The 19470-nt window shown below is 40.9% G+C and overlaps 1 protein-coding gene across 2 annotated transcripts in view; it reads left to right on the top strand.

Annotated features, from left to right (window-relative positions):
- The first annotated feature begins 1137 nt into the window (after positions 1-1137).
- mfsd1 (major facilitator superfamily domain containing 1) overlaps positions 1138-19470 on the top strand; it is a 23554-nt gene continuing 5221 nt past the window's right edge. For both annotated transcript variants that reach the window (XM_059514986.1, XM_059514987.1), the window contains exons 1-13: positions 1138-1316; positions 1601-1653; positions 2120-2232; positions 2422-2464; positions 3315-3382; positions 3456-3564; positions 4935-5037; positions 5612-5710; positions 5796-5907; positions 6029-6085; positions 18238-18394; positions 18479-18576; positions 18657-18769. In XM_059514986.1, the coding sequence (XP_059370969.1) occupies positions 1169-1316; positions 1601-1653; positions 2120-2232; positions 2422-2464; positions 3315-3382; positions 3456-3564; positions 4935-5037; positions 5612-5710; positions 5796-5907; positions 6029-6085; positions 18238-18394; positions 18479-18576; positions 18657-18769 (1273 nt within the window). In that variant the 5' untranslated portion in view covers positions 1138-1168. The remainder of the gene's footprint in view (positions 1317-1600; positions 1654-2119; positions 2233-2421; positions 2465-3314; positions 3383-3455; positions 3565-4934; positions 5038-5611; positions 5711-5795; positions 5908-6028; positions 6086-18237; positions 18395-18478; positions 18577-18656; positions 18770-19470) is intronic.

Raw genomic sequence — 19470 nt, forward strand, 5'->3', positions numbered from 1 at the left:
TTTGTATATCTGCCTGAGAAAACATTTTATGCAATTTAATTCACTTTGCATTGGCAAGATTATTTAAAAGAAATCACATTTACTTTTACTTAGTACCTGCATTTTTGCTTGAGTATTACATCACTCTTTATCATATCTAATGTTCTGCTTGAGCACTGCACAATATGATATGATAGCCTTTACATTATGATGTATTTGCTTTTGACAACCATTTGTGAGGTGAAGTCTTGTATTATTCCTTAATCAACAGAAAAACAAGAGCACAAACACAGGATTGCTGTCTTCATCTGAGCCAGATTACAACTATTTGATCAATTATTATCATGTATGATATTCCTGATTTCAGAGTTATGGCCAGAGATGTGTTGTTTTACTGCATCCTTCGCACATTGTAAGTTATGCACTTTGAGTACTTCTGTCTTCTTTGAAAGGCTTGCCATTTGAATGCTCTAGTTATTTTTATGAGTGCATTAAAGCTGATACTCTGATATTATTTTTTCAGCGCTTAATGATCAACAGTGATCAAATATCAACAGTCGCTGATATTAATGTCTCATTATTCGTATAACCTTCCAGCAGAAACAGCAAATCAACCAACCACACAGTCGACTATCTCTCGTAAAGCGCTGCTAAATACTAAATCACCTTTTCCGCAGATTTAGCATTTAAAGGTAGGCTACGATAGATTCTAGTGAACCGGTTCGTCATAAAACGGCTCGCTCTCTCAGAAGCAGTTCTGGAAAGATTCATTCTAGAGAATCGGTTCGAATGTCTGATTCATTCGAGTGAATCACTTTGTTCGGACGGTTCTTATAAATTAAAAACCGATTACACGACCCATCCCATAGTTCTTCATTTAACAATGTAGCAGTATGTAAATGTTTTTTTTTTTTTTTTCAGTTTTTATGTTGTCATCCTAAATATTCATTAATGAATAATGAATGAATTCTAAAACTCTCAAACTTAGTTTTTGAAGTAAGTTTTAAAATGAATAGCAAGCTATTCCCTTTACCCTGTGTAAATTTTTCATTTTAAGTTTTTTTTTCTGAGTATTATTATTATTATTATTATTTTTCCTATGCGTTTTTTTTCCAGAAATGTATGACCTTTTTCTTCTCCTGATCACGTGACGCGCCGCAGATCTGTCACATGACCGCGATCAGTGAACATGGCAGACCGACGGGAGTATGAGGGTCTGCTGGATGATGAAGAAGAAAATGATGAAGGCGTGTCTCCGCACCTGAGCCCGCTGTGTGACCCGACTCACCTGCTGCACCGGATCCTGGTCCTGGTCTTCATGTGCTTCCTGGGCTTCGGTAACGTTACCGTGTTCCTCACGAGTCACGAGACCAGCGCGATCTTTCAGACACACCAGGACAGCGTTATATTCACGCGACAGATTAAACATGTGCAAATATTAGCATTATAGTCACATCAAAAAGAGTAACTTACCGTGCTTTTACCGTGTTTTGTGAGTTTGGGATCAGTGGTGTCAGATTTCAGTGAAAGTGAAACTTAGCATCTTAATTTACCATTGTGCTCATTCTGTTTTCTCTTTCTGATCATTATCTTTTTGTTTTCTTATTTTGTTGTATTTCAGGTAGCTACTTTTGTTATGATAACCCCGCAGCTCTCCAGACTCAAGTCATACAGGTGTGTGTGGATTCAGTACACATTGCCAGTTATATAAGTAAATAAATAAATAAATTGGACCAAAATAAATAGAATAGGTAATGTTAGTTTCATTTACTATATATATATATATATATATATATATATATATATATATATATATATATATATAGTAAATCACTTATAAAGTGATTAATCGCATCCAAAATAAAAGTTTTTGTTTATATAATAAATGTCTATCTACTGTTAGTGTCTGTATATATATATATATATATATATATATATATATATATATAATTAATTTTTTTTTGGCATAAAAGAGAAATGTATAATTGTGACTCATACAATGTATTGTTGTCTATTTCTACAAATATACGTCTGTGACACTGATGACTGCTTCTGTGCTGCTGGGACACATGTGCAGTGTGTTTGAATGTGATTATTAACTGTGGTCTGATCTGATCTGGGTGTGTTTGGTGTGTCTCAGGATATGGGTCTGAACACAGCCTCGTTCATGCAGCTGTATGCGTGGTACTCATGGCCTAATGTTGTGCTGTGCTTCCTGGGGGGCTTTCTGCTGGACCGGGTGTTTGGCATCAGGTGGGTCCAGTTCAACACACACTTAAATCACATTTGAGCACAGAAGTGAAGAACAGGTTCATATATACAGTACGTGACTGCACCGCTGTTCTCCAGTGACAGTATCATGCCTCGACTCTATCACAGCACATGTTTGCTTTAGTAAAGTGTGTTCACTGAGCTGATTACACATTCATCTGTTCTTTCTAGGCTGGGGACGATCATCTTCTCAATGTTTGTGTTATTAGGGCAGGTAGGTTATTACACACCGCAGTGTAATCAGTGCTGTAGAAGCTTGTTTCCACCACAGGATGATAATTGAAAAAAGGTATTTGCAACTTTTTTTTTAGTGATTCTGCCTTTTTTTTTAATCGTGACAGTCACAATTCCTTGTTTTATTTTATAAATGAGATATAAACTGGCAATTACGTGGAAAAAAATCAGAATCGTGTGGTCTAAACAAAAAACATTTTAGATTGTAATTTAATTTATCAGCAGAATATGGAATGAAATAGCAAGATGTTAACTCAGAATCCTGTGGGGGAAATAAGTCAAAATTGCAAGATAAAAGTAAATCACAGTAACCGTAATTATTCTTTTATTGCATGGTGAAAAAAATAGATACATTTTAAGATGTAAAAAGACTCAGAATTGTATGATGTATACTTGCAATTATTGTATTTACAGTATGCAAATGCAAGATATAAACTTGAAAAAAAAATAAATAAATAAATATATATATATATATATATATATATATATATATATATAGCTAATACAAAAAAAAATTAAAAATTGTGTGATATAGTGAAGAAAAAAAAATTGCAATATGTAAACTCAGAATTGCAAGTAAAAAAATGCAGTTATATTATTTTCCTTAAATCACAAATTGTGAGACGGAAACTCAGAATTCTCAGAAGAATGTATGATTACCTGTATTGTTATTTTTCCAAATGAAGGGAAAAAAATATGATTGCAAGATGTGAACTGTTAATTCGTTTTTTAAACCCTTTCTTGTGTTTTATTCTGTGTTGGGAACAAGCTTCCTTCCAGTGGTAATAAATCATCAGTATGGCTATGTATGATCATGACTTGTTTCACAGATCATATTTGCTGCTGGAGCTCTGGCCAATCACTTCTGGCTGATGAATCTGGGCCGATTTGTGTTTGGGTGAGCACCGTCCAGTGATTTAAATGCATTTAGTATTTCTCTGTCTGTGTGTAAACATGCATGATCTGTTCAGTATCGGCGGAGAGTCGCTGGCTGTGGCTCAGAACACGTATGCAGTGAACTGGTTCAAGGGAAAAGAGCTCAATCTGGTGTTCGGCCTGCAGCTCAGCATGGCCAGAGTGGTAAGAGAGCAACCATCTGTGTGTGTGTGTGATAATGGAGAACATGATAGTCACATGAGAGCTGTAAAGACTGCATTCATCACCTGTTCAGACCACTTTTGAAAATTTGATTTAAGGAGATGATCTGAATGTTGATGTGTGATGTGAATTCAGTTATATTCACTGTAGAGTCATTGTCATTCAGATGAGTTAATGTGAAGATTCATTCTTCTGTCCAAAAATGACCATTGATGTACAATGCTGGGAGAAAAGAGATCTTTCACATTCCATGAAACTGCATTTGATGTCATAAAATATACTGCAGTTCAAAGGTTTGGGGTTGGTTTTACCATTTAAATGTTTTTGAAAGAAGTCTCTTCTGTTCATCAAGGCTGCATTAATTTGAACAAAAATAAAGCAGGCTTCATACAAGGGGCTTAAAGTGCTTGCATTTGACTTCCTGAAATGAAATATAAGTCCTGGAAAACCCCTGAAAACATATTTATGAAAAGGTACTTGAAAAGTACTTGTTTGAAATCAGTGTTAATTTTTGTTTTTGATAAAGACTGTGTTATCTCACTAGATGTATAGCGTAAACCTAAGGAGAATATTTCTATATGCGATTTGTTGTACATTGTGATTTCGATATAAATGTTTAAACACTTGCTCTGTATTTGATATAATACCTAATGCACATAAGTCAGTTATGTTCATATTATGTATAAGCACATTACTTTATGTATTTTAACAGTGTTGCTCAATTAAAGCCATATGAATACTTGGTTTTGACACTTTATTTGAACCAATTATTATTGCCTCATCGTTAGTTTAATATATATAAATGTAGTCATACTTAAGCCTGTTTTTTACTTAGGTCTATTTTAATTACTAAAAAAAATGTGATTACTTGCTTATCAAAGTTATCAGAAGATTACTTGATTATCAAAATAATTGTTACTTATGGCTCTAGATTAGTTAACTACGTTGTTTTGTGGAGCTCAGCATTTTGCTTTTTTTGATTAAAAGACCAATATTTTGGCATTGGAAATTTCTTAAAATAGTGTTTAAATGTTGTCTCGTTCTAGTGAACCAAGTTTTATCTCGTGTCCATGAACATGATATAGCTCATGACTTTAGTCAAGTGAATGAAGAAGCGTTCACTCTTTAGGTTAATCATATATTCATGAAATAAGGAAAGCGATACCTTTGGCGTAGTATCCTTTCACATGTTAAGGTTGCCACAGTCAGTGCTCGCTTTATTTGTACCATTTTGTTTTATTAGTTTATTTATTACAATGTGAAAGGTTATAATGATATTGTGATCTCTGATTTTAGTCCTTGAAAACCAAATATAAATAGCAATAATTAGTGCGGATGCTCTGTGTGTTCAGGGCAGCACGGTCAACATGAACGTCATCGGTTGGGTTTACGGCCGCATCGAGGCGATGCTGGGCTCAACGGGACACACCACGCTCGGGATAACACTCATGATCGGTGAGAGCCCTTCAAGACTCCTTACAAACCCTCAGAGGATTTCCAAACAGTGTTATCTAACCCTAGAAATCAGACAGATCCATAAACAAAATCCTAGAAATATATTTAAGGCTTTCCTCATTGAACATAGATGTCTCTAGTTGCTTGCAAGCTAGAAGTTGTTGTTGTTTGTGAGTTCAGTGTCTGTAAACCGATCTTCATGCAGTGCTCAGTCTCTACATTCGGTATCTTTTCTCGTTTTGAGCTCGTTTGAGTATGTTGTTGTGAAGTGAGATGTTATCCTGCTCTGATGTGCTTCTCGACGGCTCGTGTTTCACTTCTGCTTTCCTTTGCCTGGCTCAGTCTTTCTGAGTCTTTTGTGAACTAAATCACTGAATGTTTCTGTTCCTCTCTGGTGTGTCAGCTCATATTTCAGCTTTAATGTCAGATAAGCATGTTTTTAACCCGGGTGGAGGCCTGCGTGCTGAAACACATTCCTGTGATATTCCTGAATATAAGTTGCAAGGTTTTTATTTTATCATTTGAATCGTGCTGTGACAGAGCTACTGAGTTAACGCTGTCTGGTGTTTCTCAGCGGCGTCCACGTGTCTGTTCTCCCTCATGTGTGCTCTGATTCTGGGCTTCCTGGACAGAAGAGCAGAGAAGATCCTCAAGAAGGAGCAGGGCAAAACTGGTGAGATGATCCAGAGCAGACGTTTATGTGTCTGGCGGCCATCTGTCCCGTCAAACACTGTTTTACAGAAGTGTGTGTGATGTAGGGGAAGTCATCAAGCTGACGGACGTCAAGGACTTTCCCGTCTCTCTCTGGCTCATCTTTATCGTCTGTGTGGCCTATTACGTGGCCATCTTCCCATTCATTGGACTGGGCCAGTGAGTTTCTGTCCTGTTCATATTGAAAATCAACTGGAAAGACATATGAATGTAGAACATATGAATGTGAAGGAGTGAGAGTGTAGGAGTTTAAATCATGTTTGTGTTTCTCCACACACAGAGTTTTCTTCATCGAGAAGTTCGCCTTCACCACTGTCCAGGCCAGAGCCATCAACAGGTACATCAACACACACACACACTGTTCCATTTTTCTTCCCACGGAAAGGGCAACCCAGTGTACAAAAGGATATTACTAGGGATGGGCGTTTTCCACAAATATCACATTCGAATATTTGAGCTCACAAAAAACGAATATTCGAATATTCGTTTATTTAAATTAAGTTTAATGAGTCAGACGTTATTTTTCAGCAACATTTGTTTTCGTCATTTTGAACAAGCTTACACACAATAAGCTTGAACATTACACATCGTGTTTTGTAGCTGAAAACCTTTAAAAATGCGTGCAAACAAACAAAAGTACAGATTAAAAGCAAAAAAAAAAAAAGTGAACAAAGAAAAAACGTAAAGCAGCCTGCAGCAATTTGGCTATTGTACAGAATGTAGCTTACACTTAACTTTTAAACTGTCAGCAAATCTTTTTTGCTTTTTTTTCTATTGTTTCAAATGTTCTTGTTAAAAAATACAGGCATGTAAACATGATCGGGGGAAAGTCGGCTCCTGTTAACAATAAGGCCGGCCACGGAGAAAACGTGCTCTGACGGCACAGACCTTGGCGGGACTCACAAATAACGGTGTGCTAAGCGAATATGTTTTGTGAAGCGCTTCGTGTTTTCGTTTCACCACTGAATGGGATCCTCATCTGGTGGAATACATGGCTCCAGCAAGAACGGTTCCCACTCGTCTCGGCTGGACTCTCTGTAATCATCGCTGGAGAACTGGCTCAGCCTTTACCGACGAGTGGGCATTGCATCTTCTTCATTGTGGCGACTGCATCCGCACCACTCGCATCAAGGAAAATGTTCTGATAATGTTCAAAAAAGTTTTTTTTTTCTTACTTCTCTCATGTTTTCATCGAGAAACCTGAGATGTTTGTGCCGAGGGTCTAGGGCAGACGCGAGAAGAGGAGTTTTCACTGCATTCTCCAAGTTAGCGGTGTTTATTCGTTGCTTGAGAGATGCTGCAACAATGTTCTTGGATCACTTTCTGTGATTCTCCACGGCATATTTGAAGTAGCCTACTAGAAGACCGCAGTTCTTTTAGGGGGCGTTCACATATCGCGTCTTTTGCATGCTCAAGTTCGTTATTTCCAATGTAGGCGCGCGGTATGCACGCTCATAATGGAAGCGACGCGGTCGCGATGCGACGCGGTCCCGTTTTTTCCAGGCGTGTCCGCACAGCATCGAGTTAAAAACATCTCAACTTTCAGAATGCCGCAAGCGCAGCGCAGGTCATGTGACAAGAACTAAACATTCAGCTTCATCCTTTCCTGTAACAACGTTGAAAGCTCAGCCAAGATGAAGGAACAGCTGATCATAGCTGTATATGGATTGCCATTTTGAAATAAATTTAGTAGGAGAGCTACTGAAAGCGATTTTTTTTGTGCTGCAAATCCATTTATCCTTTGTTGAAATTTCCGCGTCTTCATGGAGAGAACGCGTCGCCTCAGGAGCGCTTCTGCCCGAGCGCTTTGGAAAGAAGGAGAAAGCGGAGCGCATAGCCTTTTCCACGCCTTATTAGGCGCGATATGTGAATGGCCCCTTAATCATTCATTATTAATTTTTGCTTGCATACACCTTCAAATATGCCGTGGAGAATCACAGAAAGTGACCAAATTAGGTTTTATTGTGAACTTCTTTTTTTTGCGAAATTCGAATATCATTTTTATTTATCGAATAATTAGAGCAGAACGAATATTCGAATGTTCGACTATCCGTGCACATCCCTAGATATTACTCTGTATTCCACATTTGTTTGTATAATTTTTTCACAAGGATAACCAAGCAACCAGGTAATAAACCTGAAACAATAAGAAATACAACGTTTCACTTTTCAAGTGCATACTACAAACAGCCTCTGTTCTTTACCTCAATAGCCCAATAACAATAAATAACATTAATCAAAATATAATAATATCATAATCATCATTTCTTAATTTTCATGTACAAGCTTCACACTTCAAACATTATTCACCATACTCAAATCCTACAAATAACCTATGCATACAGTCTTATCAAAAAGCAGAAAACTACAGCTTCCAAAATGACCCGCAGCAAACCAGGAAGTTCGTTTAATACTGATCCGCAATTCATACTTTATCAAACATTTACAAAACTAAAAACGGAAACAAATAAACACATGATTTAACAATGTTATAAGTCTAAATGTTGACTTTATGTCCCATGGCTTCGCCACCCCGTCCAATTATAACATTTGAACATAGCATTATCTTTATCAGTTAACTAAACTGCTTAGATCTACCAAACCATAATGTTATCTTTAATGTGCAATGAACATAACATGATACAACAACATAGCATGGTGACAGCAAACAACATGAAGTGTACATCATAACAGACAAGAAACCATTTGAATTTAAAAGAGAGCTTACCAAATGAAGTTCATGCTTCCTTTTCACTAATAGACACCGGTCACATGTACTCACAGCACACTCCTCTCTTAAAGAAACACTACACTATTGGGCTGCTAAACCTCAAACATTTCTTCATAAATGCTACTTACAACATTTGTAGCTCTAGTTTAAGGTTACCATTTGATTAAACATATAAATAAGAAATAACATAACTTCACAAATGACAGAACTCCACAGAAAACACAACACCTCCCACTTACGTTCCTGATCTTATGATCTAGAACTTACCAAAATCACTCAAAGGACCCCCACTTTTTTTTTTTTTTTCTCCTACAACGTCCATGTATAAGTGTCTAATTAAAGGTACGACAGATGGAAGAGCAACTTAGTCCAATGTCCAAGACAATCACATTCCGTGGACAGGTATATAATATACTGCCCGGGTATACAATATATGGGATGTGAATGCTCTTACTTTTTCATGTATGTGCCATATGATTGGCATGGTGGCAGCGCTAGGCTTACACCAACCAGCCAACACCAACCAGCCAACAGGAGTAAGAGCTATGACAGAGAGGGGTTTGGTAAAAGGCGGGTGTCATGGTTGATAAGTTTCATCCTCCACCGGGAGAAGAACCATCAGTCTTCTTAAGTCTCTTCTGATAACGATCATGGACAGTGAAGAACCAAGGAAACAGGGAAGCCAGCACATGTTGCGATATCAGCATCCCTGACAATCCCTTTACTGTCAGGATAAACTGTCAGAACCCGGCCCAGACGAAACTGACCTCTCAAAACATTTGGGTCAGCAATCCAGAAGAGGTCACCAATTTTGACATTCCTTACTGTTCGGTGCCACTTATGTCGAATGAACAGATTTGGGCCAGCTAACTCCCTCCACTTTGCCCAGAACCGGTCCACACTGATTTGAATAGCCCTTAAACGACGCCAGGGATGGGGACTCTAGGTCAAGCCCACTAGTATCTCCTCCAAGCGATGCTCGACCCAGTATAAGGGAGTTGGGTGTTAAGTACTCAACCGAATCCTCCTGTTCTTGAGCTCTGGCATCGATTGGGCGTTCGTTTGTCAGGTTGGCTGCCTGATAAAACAGAGTTTGAAGCTCCCCCCATGTGAGAGACTTTGTAGCTTCTCCGAGGCTCATGAGCGCCCTCTTCAAAAGCTTCACAGCAGCCTCAGCAGCTCCATTCCTGTGGGGTGCATCTGCAGGGTGAAAATTCCATTTCCACTCAGTCTCGTTCTTAGCAGCTACATCTTCTATAGACACAGCCTGAAGGCAAGCCAGATGTTTATGCAGCTCACACAAAGCCGGCTTAGCACCAACAAAGTTGGTGCCTCTGTCAGACCATAATATCCTTGGATGCCCCCTCAGAGCAACAAAACGAGAGTATGCTTGGAGGAAGCTTTCTGCCAACTGGTCATCAGTGAGGTCCACATGGACAACTCTCAAGGCCATACAACAGAAAACAATACCCCAGACCTTCTTGCTTGTTCTTCTTTTAACAGCATCTTTCACCTCGAAGGGGCCAAAAAGGTCAAGTATTGTATACTTAAATGGGCTTGCTCTTCCGGTACGCTCTTGAGGGAGATCACTCATTACTTGCTGGCACATCTTGGCTCTTTGCTTTCTGCAGGTGACACAGTTGTTCAAGACCTTCTTAACTGTCCTTCATCCCTGCATGATCCAGGCTTTCCTTCTTGTCCGTAGAAGGGTAGAGGCCTTCCCTAGCCAGTAGGGTTTCTAGCCACGACTGGCACGGGATTAGCGGTACAGCCACTCTATCCTCATTCCAGCATTGAATTCTCCCTCCACAGAACAAGAGTCCTGCCTTTTCCTCCTTCTGAACAACCAGGCGATCCAGGGTTGTATCCCGAAACTCGACACCCTCTTGAGCTGCAAGAACTAGATCTTTGAAAGCTGTTGATCTTTTTCCCACAGACAGGTATGGTCTTGCCTCCCACTTTGGCCGGACTGAGGCCTGGCTGTTTCCCAAACAGATTTCTACTGCTTGTCTCACCCAGGCGATGGTCCCGCATAACCGTGCCAGTGGACTGAACCTTCGGGGGTCCACAAGGCGCACAAGCGCAACACTGGTTGAGCCTTACCATTTCCTGGGCTAGGCTCCTACTATAACCACTGCCGAGAACGCCTTCCTCCGAAGTCCCCCGATCTCTTCAGCAACAAGGGGGTTGATCTCTCTGGCAGTTTACCAGGCCAATCTAATTCAAGCAACTTCAAAAATTCTGGGCCTTCCTGCCAGACTGATCCTTCAGCAAGCTCCTCAGGGGATGCCCCCCTTGTGATGAGGTTGGCGATGTTCTGTCTTCCTTCGACCCACCTCCAGCTATCTACAGATCCACCCTTTTGGATTTCTCCAATCCGGTTTGCAAAAAATGTCTGATAGCCATAGCTATCCTTCTGGATGGCTCCCAGGATTGTCTGACTATCGACAAAATTAATCCACCGATCAATCTTAATGTAGCAGTGCTTCTCGAAGTATGTCTTCAGGCGGGATGCAAAGACAGCCCCGCACAGCTCTGCTTTAATGACATCACCTTTCTGGTCTAGAGGGGTGAGCTTGGCCTTTGATTCAATCAGCTTCACCACAATTCCATCTTCTGTCTCCCACCATAGATAAAGAACGGCTCTGTAGGAAGCTTCACTACCATCTGAAAACGTGATCCCCATTGGGCAACCTATGGCTCCAAGGGGTGTGAGACTCCTGTCGAATCTAAGTTGGCCAAGCCTTACAAATGGCTCAAAGAGTTTTATTGCAGCCTCGTGAAGACGTGAAGAAAGAGGATCGTCCCAAGTGTCCTTGGAGGGATGGTTTCTTCCTGCTTCCTGAAAGGACTCTCTTTCTACCTCTTATCTCATCCTCTCGTAGATCCAGACCGGTCCTCATCTTTCCTCGTCTCCTTGAGAAGTTCACCGACGTCAACACACGGAGTTTATCAGATTCTAGTTCATATCCCAATCCCAATGCCTTATTCTCCTCATCCCGCATCTGGTTGGGGAGTATCAGGGTCTTGGGTTCTGTTAACCTGACGTTGCTAGAGTCAGTGGGTTTTCCACTCCTCCCACTTTGGCCTGTCAGGACCCAGGGCTTGAGGGAAAAGCCACCTGCTTTTAGGATCTCTTCCACTCCTTTGGTCATCTTAATCAGAGTTTGGAGATCATCATGCAACGTCAAGATATCGTCCACACAGCAGTCCTCTGTCAGGATCCGACGCTCTTCAACCATAGATGTAAACTGAGGCAAATTTGCCGTCTCTCTCATGGCAACCTGAGTGATGCATCCAGCAGGCTTGTCGCCAATGTTGACTCTGATGACAACAAACACACTGATTTCGTCTTCGGGTTTATCCCTCCAGAGGAAATGATGGAGAGGGACCTCCTCGTCCTTCAACCACACTGAATTATACATTTTCTTAACATCGCCAAGAGCAGCATACAATCTGCTCCTGAATTTCAGCAGGACACTTCGGATCGAGTTGAGGACATCAGTGCCTTTATGAAGGAGGTTGTTCAAGCTCAACCCTTTAAACTCCTGGCTACTATTCCAGACTATCCTCACTGGCATTGAGCTGGAATGAGGATTCGAGGCAACCAGATGGCTGATATACCAGACTGGGCCGTTCCATGCCTTGTTCTTTTCCTTCGTGAGCTCGATAGCTGCTCCTCTTGATACCATCACGGATCTGCTCCCCATACGCTGCTTCCCACACAGGTTCTCTTGCCAGCCAAACCTCAGTGTTCCAGAAAGTTGCTTCCACTGCTTGGCGATTATCTGGCAGAATCGCTGGACTTACTTTCCATGGGTAGGCCGCATCCCAGTATAAGGAGTCACTGTGTTTGTCTGCTAGCACGTAAGAGAGACAGTCCTTTATCTTTTCTAAGTCCCTTTCTTCTCCAAGGGTCATCTCTTTGCCACCCGGAGGGCACTTGCTGCACTTACAGCTTCCACATTTCGGGTCACACGCTGCTCCAATACTATCCCACTTAAACCACTCAAACACCTCCTTATTCGTGGCAGTGGTGCTGCTAAGGGTCACTTCTTCCATCCTCGTAGGGTCCCCACACAGGTCTTTGATGTCCACAACCTTATACACCCTTGAGGATGTCCTCATAGACCTTGCAAAGTGAGTTTCAGACTGGTGCAGCGTTAAGTCGACCACCTCAAAGAGATCAGGGTGAGTACCACCAACAGTTTTGCCCAATGGGCCGTCCCAGAGGACTAGATCTCCCTCCAACTTGAACGGCTGTGGAACTAAACGACCTTCCCTGTGACTGATCAGAAGATCGATATTCTCAGGGCGGGCAAGCTCCTCTGCAGCGACATCAGGAAAGATCCTTTCCAGTTGTTGCGGAGTAACAGGTTGGCTTATCTCCGCAATACTCTCCAGGCCATAGCAGATCAGTTTGTGCTCCATTACCATCCCCTTGATGGTCTTCACTCTTAGTCGCAGGGAGTATCTCTTGGTTGTGACTGTCGTTCTCATCCCTCCAATTCCATGGACCATTAACTTGATGCGCTCACCAATCAGTCCAGCTGCGCTGGGCAGCATTGTTTGTTATATAATTAGTGTCAGAGGCAAGGTCAATAAGAGTGCCTATCAGCTGGCCTGAGTTAGTGGTCACTTCCAGTAACATCATTATAACTGGGTACTCTTTCAGTCCACCACCAGCAGTGCAGATCATGGTTGAGGCTTTGTTGGAAAATGCCTTCCTAAGTTCTGCTCTTAATTCCGGAGTGACTTTCGCCAGGAGCTCTTCTTGCTTAGTGGTCAGCCCGAGGCCTTTTGTCTCCACCTTTTTGGTACCTTGCGCCTCGCTGCCAGCGTCTTTTTCTTGAGCGATGGACTTGGGACAGAGCAAATAGTGGTGAGGCTCTTCTTTGCGACAGTCCATTTTACTGCAGAGGAACTTCAGGTTGCAACAGCCATCCTTTAGGTGGAAACACAGGCACCGATTGCATGTCCCATGGGTCTTCAGATGGATCTTTCTCCTCTGGAGATCCATGTCCCTAAAGGCTTTGCAGGCAATCAACCTGCCAGCGTGTGTCTCATCAGCACAGGCATTGCACTGAGGTAGCTTTGGAGAATACTTTCTTAACTCCCTTTTCTGATTTATCTGCTGGGCCTTTCACTGAAGAGCTTCCCTCTCTAGGGCTTACCTCCAGCTGATCCAACTCCTCCAGAATTGCCTCCTGCTTTTTCAGGAAATGCAATAAGCAGTCAAAGTGGTTATGTGGAGCAAACCCATTCACAGGCTTAATCTTGTGCGCAATCCATTTCTCCTTCAGAAAGCTTGGCAGCTTGCTTTCAAGGGACTGCGCTACCCAACGATTCTTTATAACCTCCTCTTCTCCCAGAATCACAAGGTTACTAAGGACTCGCTCTACTGCTTGGATCAGCTCAATTGCTTTCCTAGGATTATCTCTCTTTACAGTGGATAGGCCCTGAACCTCCTCAGATATCTTCAGGACGATTTTCGCCTTGTTCCCGAAGCGGTTGTGGAGGCGCATGAACATTTCATCCGTCGATGCACAGCTATTTAAAACTAGATCTTTCTTCAACCTGTCACCAAGACTGGCCAGCAGGTGGAACCTTGTAACACCAGCCATCATCTGTGGGTTTCCCAGTTGTTCCAGCTCTTTCCACTCAGCCTTCCACTGATAGTAGTCGGTCATGTCTCCCGGAAACTTGGGCAGACGTGTTCTTTCAAGAATCTGTGGTCTGAAGCAGTAAGTCCCAGGATGCAGGCCAGGGATGCTTTGTGGTGGTGCATATGAAAATGCAGATGCTTCAGTACTGGATACACTGGGAATTATTACACTGGGAATTTGGGACTGTGTGCCAGCTCTAAAAGCCCCTCACCAAACTCACAATGCCCTCCATCAGTACCTACATCTTCAACCTCTTCGACCTCTTCTTTCTGCTTCAACTTTTGCCAACTCCGCACCCAGTCATGCAATCTATTTACCAGTTTATATAACTGCTGCTTATACACTGTTGTCTTGGCTCCAGAGACAAGACCTTCCCTTTCAAGCACCTTCTGCTCAAACATTTTTATTCTCTCTACCAGACCCTCTCTCAGGACTTGAAAGTCTTCCTGTGACAACTTCACATCAGTGTTTTCCACTTCAGTACATTTCTCCTCTGCTCCGTTGGCATACAACTCAAGGTCGATATAAGCAAATTTGGACCACAATGTCTCCTTAGCGAGCCGGAGCGTTTCTGTATAAGTGACAAGGCACATTGCCATCTTCTCCTCCACATGAGCCGCTTCTTTACTTACTTTTTCTTACTCACTTCTTACTTCTCTTAGAGCGTCAACATATTCGTGTCCAGCGTCGTGCACCTTTCCAAAGTCTACATTAAGTGCTCTAATCTCGTCGATAAGAACCCTTTTGTTCTAGGAGGTCTACAGTGAGGGACAGCCTGTTGGCTCTCTTGCTGAAAGAGCACTGTGCTGTTGAGCGCTTTCCTTTTAGGGCCATTAATTCTGTCAAATCCATCTTCCTTTCCTAGCAACTAACACAGAGGGTCTAATCAACCTATTCCTTTCCTGGTCAATGCTGATAGGGCGGTAGCAGACTTGGCTTACCGCACTTGAACCGTTTGGTTTATTACTGTTCCGTTTTTCTTCCCACGGAAAGGGCAACCCAGTGTACAAAAGGATATTACTCTGTATTCCACATTTGTTTGTTTATTTTTTTCACAAGGATAACCAAGCAACCAGGTAATAAACCTGAAACAATAAGAAATACAACATTTCACTTTTCAAGTGCATACTACAAACAGCCTCTGTTCTTTACCTCAATAGCCCAATAACAATAAATAACATTAATCAAAATATAATATCATAATCATCATTTCATAATTTTCATGTGCAAGCTTCACACTTCAAACATTATTCACCATACTCAAATCCTACAAAGAACCTATGCATAGTCTTATCAAAAAGGAGAAAACTACAGCTTCCAAAATGACCCGCAGCAAACCAGGAAGTTCGTTAAATACTGATCCGCAATTCATACTTTATCAAACATTTACAAAACTAAAAACGGAAACAAATACACATGATTTAACAATGTTATAATTCTAAATGTTGACTTTATGTCCCATGGCTTCGCCACCCCGTCCAATTATAACATTTGAACATAGCATTATCTTTATCAGTTAACTAAACTGCTTAGATCTACCAAACCATAATGTTATCTTTAATGTGCAATGAACATAAAATGATACAACAACATAGCATGGTGACAGCAAACAACATGAAGCGTACATCGTAACAGACAAGAAACCATTTGAAATTAAGAGAGCTTACCAAGTGACTGCACACCGGGTTAAAAAAGTAATTACAAACTAAATGAAGTTCATGCTTCCTTTTCACTAATAGACACCGGTCACATGTACTCACAGCACACTCCTCTCTTAAAGAAACACTACACTATTGGGCTGCTAAACCTCAAACATTTCTTCATAAATGCTACTTACAACATTTGTAGCTCTAGTTTAAGGTTACCATTTGATTAAACATATAAATAAGAAATAACATAACTTCACAAATGACAGAACTCCACAGAAAACACAACGCACACACACACACACACACACACAAAAGCTCTTGAGTCTATGGCAGCCCATAGTACCGCTTGCGGGAAAGTTGTGAAATTTGGCACACTGATAGAGGACAGTGAGAAAAGTCACCATAGCAAATTTGGAGTCTGTAATTCAAATTCTCTAGTGCCACCACTTGTCCAAATTTCCACTCATGTTTATGCTTATATCTTTTGGACTATATGGCACAGAAGGATCACAAGGTTTAGTTATTTCACTATTTTTAGATTTTTAAAAACCTACTTTTTCAAACTCGTCCTAGTTGGTTTGTCTGATTCTCACCAAAATTGGCTCAGATCATCTTCAGACCATGCTGGCAAACATTTAGGAGTCACAATCACATTTAAAAACAGGAGTGTATTCTAACTAAGAGAAATCCGTACAACAGTGCTTCTCAAACTAGGAGCCACAGGCTGCCACATAAAAACTATAATAATAATGTACATTAAATGGCATGCCAACATTAAAACTATGATGTGCATTAAAAATGGTGAATACTAATCAAATTTCACTGAAGCGTTTGGATGGGGTGTTCAGCTGTGGCAGTGTGTAGAACAAAAAAAAAGTTATTTCTGAGATACTATATGCCAAATATTGGCAAATAATTATGAAGTGAAAAAAATTATGGAAATAATATCCTGTAAACATACATTTTAAAATGTGTTGTTGCTGGTGTGGATGCTCTGATCGTTCCCAGTCAGAAGGCCTCCTCAAAAATCAGCATATTTATAAACACATTTGTTAAAATGATTGTGTTTTTCTCTGGTCTTGATGAGAAAAGACCTGTACACAGCACAAGCTCTGATTTAAAACTGAATGATGGTGAAGCTGCAAGCCCAAAACTCTGCATGCACTGAACAAAGTCGGGGGAAGTCGTGGCCTAATGGTTAGAGAGTCAGACTCCCAATCGAAAGGTTGTGAGTTCGAGTCCCGGGCCGGCATGTACAGTTCTCTCTCCACCTTCAATACCACGACTTAGGTGCCCTTGAGCAAGGCATCGAACCCCCAACTGCTCCCCGGGCGCCGCAGCATAAATGGCTGCCCACTGCTCCGGGTGTGTGTTCACAGTGTGTGTGTGTGTGTTCACTGCTCTGTGTGTGTGCATTTCGGATGGGTTAAATGCAGAGCACAAATTCTGAGTATGGGTCACCATACTTGGCTGAATGTCACTTCACTTCACTTCACAATTTTTGCTTGAATATTTCATGACCTAATTGATAAAACAACATGACTTTAACTTCCATAATAAGCATGAGTTTTTGCGTGTAAACGCTTGATTACACTACTGTTCAAATTAATACAGAAATATAATCATCATATACTTAAATTCATCAAGGACATAAAAAGACATTTACAATGGTTATGTTTCCATCACCCTGTTTTAATGTGTATTTTGAAGTATCGCATCAGAAACGAGTGATGGAAATGACTAATTTAGAATAAAAAAGTTTTTTTATGCTTGTTTTGTCTGCTCGTTATTAGGCGCTAGTAATTTATTATAAATGAAAATGATTATATTCAGTGGCTTCTGCTACTTTTCTTAGTTATATTAAGTGCCAGTTTATCAGGAAGTGATGATTTTGTTCTCTTTGTCTCGTTGGAAAATGGAAATAGTTGGAAACGGTGCTTGTTCGCAAATGTTTTATGTGATATTCCAGTTTTGCGCACGTTAAATTCACAACTTTGGATGGAAACCGGGCTAATGTTTCAAAAGATTTCTATTTCAAATAAATGCTGCCCTTTTGAAGTCTCTATTCATCTGTGTATCCTGAAAAATAAAATGCATCACAGTTTCCACAAAACTGTGTTCAACATTGATAAAAATTAGAGATGTTTCTTGAGCAGTAAATCATCATATTATTCTGATTTCTGAAGATCATGTGACACTGAAGACTGGAGGAATTATCTTGAAAATACAGCGGAGCATCACAGAAATAAATTACACTTTAACATAGATTCACACAGAAAACAGCTGTTTTTAATTGTAATAATATTTTACTATTTTACTGTATTTTTGATCGCATAATTGCAAGAAGAGAGTTCCTTCGAAATCATTAAAGTAATCTTTCCTCCTAGTGAGTGTAAATGCATTAAAGAGCAGATTTGCTGTGGTTGGTCTGTGTGTGTTGCAGTATCGTGTACATCATCTCGGCCCCGGCGTCTCCTCTGCTGGGGTTCGTGGTTGATCGGACCGGCAGGAACGTCTTGTGGGTTATGCTGGCCGTCATCACCACGCTCCTCTCTCACATGATGCTGGCCTTCACCTTCTGGAACCCCTGGATCGCAATGGTAACCGCCAAACTCTCGACCAATCAGCTGTGAGAGCCAGTGTGACGGTAAATAAAGCTGTGTGTGTGTGTGTGTGTGTGTCAGTGTCTATTAGGTCTGTCGTATTCACTGCTGGCCTGTGCTCTGTGGCCCATGGTGGCGTTCGTGGTGCCAGAGCATCAGCTGGGAACCGCGTATGGATTGTAAGTGTCGTCCGTCAGTCTCCTGATGCTGCTGCTGCACATGTATTGGTCCAGTAATAACGCTCTGATGTGTTGTACAGTATGCAGTCCATACAGAACCTGGGCCTGGCGCTCATGTCCATGGCTGCGGGGAGCATCTTAGACCTCAAAGGATACCTGTTCCTTGAGGTCTTCTTCATCGCCTGCCTGTGCTGTGAGTAAACATACCCATACACCACCAGTCAAACGGTTTTGAGCGGTAAGATTTTTAAAGAAGTCTCTCCTGCTCACCAAGCCTACATTTATTTGATCCAAAATACAGCAAAAGCAGTAAATCTTAGAATTTTTTTTTTTACTATTTAAAATAACTGTTTTCTATTTTAAAATGTAATTTATTCCTGTGATCAAATATGATTTTTTAGCATCATTACTCCAGTCACATGATCCTTCAGAAATCATTCTTAAATGCTGATTTGCTGCTCAAAAAAAAACATTTATTAGGGGTCAAGCACTGAAGGTATGTAAGCACCTATTGTATCCGCTGGCATTCTTATTCTTCTTCTGCTTCCGTTTCTTCTTCCACTCTTGAGTCGAAGCAACAACACATGGAAGAATAACACATGGAAAAATTCGAAGAAAAGCATGCAAAAATGGTTATGAGTCTATATCTCCGCAACAGTTTGGTGTATTGAGACCAAACTTGGTGTGTGTTATAAGGAGCATGACTTTAGACTGCCTGCAGTATTTCAGCGCTGTGCCACCTAGTGGTCAGGAGATATGAAAAATGCAAATTTGTTTCTTATAACTTCTGAATGCTTTGGCCAAAAATCACAAAACTGGTCTCTTTAGATTGGGTGTATAATTTTACCATGTCAGCCATTTTAGGCATCAGCCATTTTGGATTTTGTATTAAAA

Source organism: Carassius carassius, chromosome 28, assembly GCF_963082965.1.
Source record: "Carassius carassius chromosome 28, fCarCar2.1, whole genome shotgun sequence".
Classification (NCBI taxonomy): domain Eukaryota; kingdom Metazoa; phylum Chordata; class Actinopteri; order Cypriniformes; family Cyprinidae; genus Carassius; species Carassius carassius.